General features: G+C 33.0%; 1 protein-coding gene across 1 annotated transcript; it reads left to right on the top strand.

Annotated features, from left to right (window-relative positions):
• The first annotated feature begins 1,365 nt into the window (after positions 1 to 1,365).
• On the top strand, positions 1,366 to 6,904 carry LOC119661451 (metacaspase-2-like). The gene is made up of 6 exons (XM_038070807.1): positions 1,366 to 2,317; positions 2,380 to 3,504; positions 3,619 to 4,121; positions 4,301 to 4,625; positions 4,685 to 5,188; positions 6,705 to 6,904. Exons 1-6 carry the CDS (start codon positions 1,366 to 1,368, stop codon positions 6,902 to 6,904), a joined length of 3,609 nt encoding a protein of 1,202 aa, XP_037926735.1.
• Positions 6,905 to 7,314: the final 410 nt, after the last annotated feature.

Genomic DNA, 7,314 nt, shown 5'->3' with positions numbered 1-7,314 from the left:
AGGGTGAGGAGCAGATTAATGCTGTTGTGGAGCGACAGGAAGTAGCCATGCTCCAACAAGAAATATCGGAATACTCAATGGAGTTACAGTCCCTAATAGCAGGGATATGGGCCAAGCATCAACAGTTGAGTAAACTGAGACCAATAGGAGAGCTTACAGAATATGTAAAGCGAATAAATAAGGAGGTTCCAGGGATGATCTTACCGGATTTGGATCATCTGAAGAGCATCTTCGACATTCATCCTCCCTCAGCATAGGTAAAAGACGATTTAGTCACTATCGACTTTCTAATCCCTCTGGCTTACAAAGAACGGTTTGCCCACGTAGCAGTAATTACTACCCCCGATCATCAGAGCCTTACGTGGGATTTGGGGACGGCTTTCCCGTTTCGGGGTTTATTCATGGGGCCAGGGAAGAATGACAAATTTTTCTTTGACGAAGATGCAGTGGAAATTCTACCCGGATTCTTTGGAACTAAGCTTGTTCGATCAGGACCGTTCTGCGCGAGTTACACATGACTCACCTATTCCTCATAACCTACCCACCCTCATCACCCCCGTAAAGACACCCAGATAACTCCATTATTCCAACAATGAATTATTCCCAAGAACTGCAACAATGTATCATTTTGCATTAGTTGACATTTTGCATTTAATTAAATCTCACAACCCAAAATAATGCCTTTATAAACATCCGGCCTATCCAGATAAGAATATCCAAATTTGGCAAGCCAAGCGCATTTAGCATATTAATATCGACATTTGTTTATCCCAATTGCATCCGCTCAAATAACAAATCATTCTTTTCATTATGGGAATAAACTGATAAGAAGTCAATTAAAGAACCAAATGCAAAGTATATAAAGAAGAACCACACATAGATGGTTCTTGTTGTGCTCTTTCTCAAGTAGTTAAGTCACGGTCAGTGTAAATCTTTAAAGTGATTAAAGTGAATTAAATATTAAGTATTGTTTTAAATTGAATAAAGTGTTTTCATTCCATTGGGCCGGTTGCCCAATTAAAATATATATTTTTTAATAATCCCGGAGAACGGAATTATAACTGGCGCAGTCGTACGGATTTATGAAGGAGAATCTTCTAAATCTAAAACAACCTACTCAAATAAAAGTGCTCTAACAAAGTGAATATTCAGTCATAAGAAGGAAAACTTCTTTGACTTATAAAAGTATTAACTCTAAGTGCACAGTGTTGTTAATAGAAAATATTTAACAACCCTTGTGAAGAAAATTCACAAGGATAAAACTGAACAGTATTCTTAGATCATTAACCTCTTAAGAGGCTGGGTAAAAGACCTGTTCTTAACAAACAGTAAAAACACCAGTGAACAGAAACAAATCAATCAATCATGGTAGACCCACAATTACCATTGGAACTGCCATTCCAAGAGCTTATTATAGAAGCTAGACGATTACCAGTCTATACCGGACACAGCAGTGAATACCCACTGAATACCTGGATCGACGAAGTGAACACACTATTGGCTTTAACACAACCCGGAAACGAGCAATCTTACATCTTCAGGCTGATACTTCACAGAATTCAAGGAGCCGCTAGAGATGCAATTCAAAAAGTTACCGAACAAAATTGGCAGAACATCAAAGCAGCTTTAATCTTCACCTTTGGCGTAAATGAAAGTTACAGTAGCATAATAAATAAAATTCATAGGGTGAGTAATAGTAATAGGTCTATTGACCATATTTATACTACTCTTAACTCTTTGTTAAATAAACTAAATACAAAATTTATCCAAGACCCACAACAAGCAACCCATATTGAATTTAGTCCTATCAGAAACGAAAGTCTGGTAATTAATAAATTCAAGTCATTAATTCCTGAATACAAGGCACACTTGTTAGAAATTAGAAATTGTACCACATTAGATCAAGCTTACAACATATTATCTGAAGTTCGTCAAAATATTGATAATGATAATCAACCACGTAATAACAATAATAACTACCATCATAACCCGCACAATAGTCACAGGAATAACCAAAATCAAAGTAATAATTATAATCGACCCAGTCACAATTACAATAATAATCACAGACAAACAGATAACAGACAAAATTTTAATCAAAACCCTCGTTACAACAATTATAGGTTTAATAATAGAAACAACAATAACAGACCTAACAACTACAATAATCAAAATAACCATAATAGTCAAAATCAAAATAGACAACAACACCACTACCATCAGAATAACAGAACAGAGTCTATGCAAGTAGACAACTGCAATCAGTATCGTAGAAATAATTATAATCAAAATCAAGTCCAAGAACCGATGGATGTAAGTTTTCAGGAAGCAGCCTCGGAAATATCAGAAACTTGCTACCAATAATTAATTTGAAAACAGAAACGGAGACCATTCCTGTTCTATTCGATACAGGATCTTCTACATCAAGTATAGATGGAAAATATTGCAAAATCGGCGAAATAAAAGAATTAGAAAACCCCATTCCAGTCTTGGGATTAGGAGATACATATAACGTAAATCAAAAATTAAAAACTAATATGCCACTCGAGTTCAATCTCCCTAATAGTCATAAAATATTATGGAACGTTATGGATTTCCAAAACAAGAAATTCAAAGCTATAATAGGACAAAACTTACTGGATCCTCTTAACGCAAAATTAAATATAGGAGAAGGGAATATTGAAATAAATAACGTTAAGTTGTCTTTCAATTATGCGGTACCTGATGAGATAAATCATCAAACCGAGTTGAAATCCAATACTACGACTAGAAACAAGTTGTTCGAAAGTTTGAACAGTGAAGAATCGAAAACATTAAGGAAAATATTCAAGGAAAACGAGGATATATTCTACAATGAAGGCGATAACTTGACTTGTACGACACAAACAAAACACGAGATCGTAACAAAAACGAATAAACCCTTGTGTTCTAAAATATATCGATTTCCCCAAGTACATGAAGGAGAAGTAAGAACCCAAATAGAGGATATGTTGAAACAAAACATTATCCGCCCTTCAAATTCATCATATAATGCAATTACATTTATAAATCTTCTTAGAGAAAGAAATGCAATAATAGGTAAATCGAAAAAATTAATTGCTGACAACGAATTTAACATGGTAAACATAAAGGAATATTTAAGGAAAGAAAATATAGAAGTACATTTTACATCACCAAAATCACATACCGGAAACGCTGATATGAATAGATGTCATAATTCCTTGACAGAACAAATTAGAATCCTAACAATTACGGAACCAGATTTCAAAATAGAAGAAAAAGTCGGTACAACACAGTATAAACCTGTAGAAATTCAACAAGGCCAAATCAACAAAGAAAAATTGTACGAAAAACTGAAAAGCAAAAAATGTAAATGGATAAACTATCAGAATAGGAAACGAGAAAAACAACCAGATATCGAACAGAAGGAAATCTATATTAAAAATTATACAAATGAAAGACACAAAGAACAACCAAAATTTAGGAAAGATGATATAATCAAAGGTAAAAACGATGAAATATTATTAGTCAAAAATAACATAATCCGAAATAAAATACATCCATAAAGAATAAAAAGAATAAAGAAATACACTAACGTAATAGAGCAATCTAAAACAGAGATAACTGATGAACAAAAATTAACTATTGAAAAAGCATTAAATCAAGGACCGCAGAATGCAACATTAATAACAAAATTTGGAATGAATATAACTAGAAAAGACATTAATACATTGAGAGATAACACCTGGATAAATGATCAAATTATAAATTTCTATCTGAACCTTATTGCTGAAAGAAGTAAAGAACAAGCAAATCACCTACCAAAGGTATACGTAATGAATACATTCTTTGTGCCCCGTCTTCAAGATAAAGGATACAATGCAGTAAGCCGTTGGACACGTAAAGTAAATATATTTTCATTCGACATAATATTAATTCTAATACATGTAAATCAAAGTCATTGGTGTATAGCGACAGTAGATCTAGAGAATAAATCAATAAAATACTACGATTCATTAAGAGGAACAAATGATGAAGTACTAAGAATATTATCAGAGTATCTTGAAAGGGAATCATTAGATAAACGTAACCAAATTTTTGACATCACACCCTTTGCGAGAGTAAACATAGAGGACACACCAAAGCAAGAAAATGGAAGCGATTGTGGAATCTTTAGTTGTAAAATAGCGGAATACATAACTAAAAACGCTGAATTAAACTTTACCCAAAAAGACATTCCTCAATTTAGACAAAAAATGATATTAGAAATATTAAACGGAAAACTATTCTAATATTACAGCGACCAATCCTATGGACAACTATAATATTCATTCTACTAACATTCAGTCAGATAACAAGTGCCGAAATAACAATTGAAAACGTAAAATCTGAATCCGAAATAATTTTAATCAAAAAGGACCCAATTAGACTAATAAAAGACTATCGCAGAATATACCATAAAATAGATTTGGAACAATATGAAAAAGCTTTAGAAGAAGTCACTAAAGTTATAGAACCAAACTCTTACACCCTTGAAACTATAAAAGCCATAAAAGGAGAATTAAAACTATTAAATCTTAACAAATCCAAAAATAATACTTCCAAACCTAAAAAATTGAATAGAAGTTAAAATTCCAAAAAAAAACAAAAACTACAGACCTATTATTCGATATATGCAATTCAGCATTAGGACAAAAATTTGGATATAAAGATATCTGTAACTATAACATCAGAAAAAGAAGAGGATTAATAAATCCGATAGGTAGTGTATACAAATGGATATTTGGACTAATGGACAACGACGATTACGAAGAAATTACGGAACACCTAAAAATAATTGATACTAATAATCACGCTATAATAGAATCAATGAATAAACAAATCGAAGTAAATAAAGCTTTCGAAAATAATTTAAATAAGATTGTATCTAGCATCAACCAAACTAACGAGCAATATAAAAAATTAACCATCGATATAAATAATGCCACAAAACAAATAAACGAAATACTAACAACAATTCAACTAGATCATAATCTGGATCTGATAAAAGACGAACTTGAGAAAATACTAGATAATGTAAATTCAGCCAAAGCAGGAATAATGACTAGATCGATATTAACCTATGATGAAATTGATTCCCAAAGGATAACTTTTGAAGAACTAAAACAAATAACAATTAATGTTTTAAGTAATGAAGATAAAATAATGTTTGTCGTCAGTATCCCTATACTCACTCCACCATTATTAACATACTATGTAAGGAAAATACCAAACTATAAATCAGAATATTTGAATATAAACATAAGCGAAGGGTGCGGCAGCATAACTTCCTTTTTTCAAAACTCAATAAAAACTATTGTATGCATCGGAAAATATTTATTTATTTTTTATAATGTAGGGACATGTCTAAAGTTTTTATTTACATTATTTTGAAGATCAAATCTGTTAGGTGACGTCCCCCATTCTCCATACATTGCGCAAACCGATTTCTGGCGTTTGTCATGACTCTTGTTAGCATAGCAGGTGTTATGTTGGCAATTTCTTCTTGGATGTTGGTCTTCAAATCTTGTAGGGTTCTTGGACGGTTCACATAAACACGGGATTTCAAAAAACCCCATAGAAAAAAATCACAAGGGGACAGATCGGGAGAGCGTGCCGGCCATTCCAAATCGCCTCTAATTGAGATAAGGCGCTCTGAAAAGTGTTCCCTCAAAACAGCCATCGATGCTCTTGAAGTGTGTGCTGTTGCACCGTCTTGTTGGAACCAAGTGTCCCCCGAATCCAAATTTTCTAGCCGTGGGAAAAAAAAATTCTGTAGCATGTTTACATACCGGTCCGAATTCACTGTCAGTAACGCTCTCACTGCTTCAATGTTCTCAGGTGATCTAACGGGCCGAGAGACTCCAGTTCTTCCTTTTGTCGCACTTGCAGTTTGTCTGAATGTAGTGACCCATGTAACAATTGATTTGCGGTCTGGGACTGGAGCCAACGGGGCTAAATTAAAGCGACTCCGAAATGCACGCTGTGTTGCAATAACCGAACATCCGCTTGAAAAGTAAACCTCAACGGCAAAGGCACGCTCCTCACTATTCCAATGCATGATAGCGACTGAACCGTGTCGGGACAAAACTTTACAGTATCCCCTCTTGAACGAGACCACTAGCGCTCCGCTATGACATCAACTAACTGAGTGGCGCGCATTTTAAAAAAGGAAGTTATGCTGCCGCACCCTGTATAACGACTAGTATTATAAAACACAAAAACATGTAAAGTTATTAAAAACTGCATTAACTTGTGAGAATCCTAACTGTATCACAAAAATAGACAATAATGAAACAATAATAGAAGAAATAGAAAAAGGACTTCTCTTAATAACAAATATACACGATAATATTAAACAAAACTGTAATGAAAAAACATATCACCTTGATGGAAATTATATCTTGAGATTTAGCAATTGTAAAATAGAAATCAAAAACAAGACATATACTAATACGGTTAGAGAATTTCAACAAATATTAACTTTAAATCCAATTAAAAATATTACCAACTACGAAGTAAATTTAGAAAAAATACAATTGGAAAACATAGAAAATCAGAAACAGATAGAAAAAGTAAAATTTGAACATAAAAGAAATATAATATAATAACAACAAGTTCTACATTTGCAATTAAAATCATAATAATGATTCTTATTACCATAGCATACCTATATTGTAAAAGACAAAAAACATCAATAAAAGTAGAAATAAATAAAGACGTAGAACTATCAGAAATTAAAGACGTCAAGGATAACGTCAATCTTAAGGAGGGAGGAGTTACACATGACTCACCTATTCCTCATAACCTACACACTCCTCACCCCCATAAAGACACCCACATAACTCCATTATTCCAAGAATGAATTATTCCCAAGAAGAGCAAAAATGTATCATTTTGCATTAGTTGACATTTTGCATTTAATTAAATCTCACAACCTAAAATAATGATTTATAAACATCCGGCTTATCCAGATAAGAATATCCGAATATTGCAAGCCAAGCGCATTCAGCATATTAATATCCACGTTTGTTTATCCCAATTGCATCCGCTCAAATAACAAATCATTCTTTTCATTATGGGAATAAACTGATAAGAAGTCAATTAAAGAACCAAATGCAAAGTATATAAAGAAGAACCACAGATAGAAGATGGTTCTTGTTGTGCTCTTCCTCAAGTAGTTAAGTCACGGTCAGTGTAAATCTTTAAAGTGATTAAAGTGAATTAAATATTAAGTATTGTTTTAAATTGAATAAAGTGTTTTCATTCCATTGG

The sequence above is a fragment of the Hermetia illucens genome, chromosome 1 (genome assembly GCF_905115235.1).
Source record: "Hermetia illucens chromosome 1, iHerIll2.2.curated.20191125, whole genome shotgun sequence".
Lineage (NCBI taxonomy): Eukaryota > Metazoa > Arthropoda > Insecta > Diptera > Stratiomyidae > Hermetia > Hermetia illucens.
This window is presented reverse-complemented; position numbering and strand designations above follow the sequence as displayed.

Bases quoted from the DNA above. Each gene is read 5' to 3' on its own strand.
- LOC119661451 (XM_038070807.1), top strand. From the start codon at position 1,366: ATGGTAGACCCACAATTACCATTGGAACTGCCATTCCAAGAGCTTATT. The intron at 4,122-4,300 runs GTAAACATAGAG...CTAATATTACAG, and splicing joins ACATCACACCCTTTGCGAGA to CGACCAATCCTATGGACAAC. The intron at 4,626-4,684 runs GTTAAAATTCCA...TATGCAATTCAG, and splicing joins ACCTAAAAAATTGAATAGAA to CATTAGGACAAAAATTTGGA.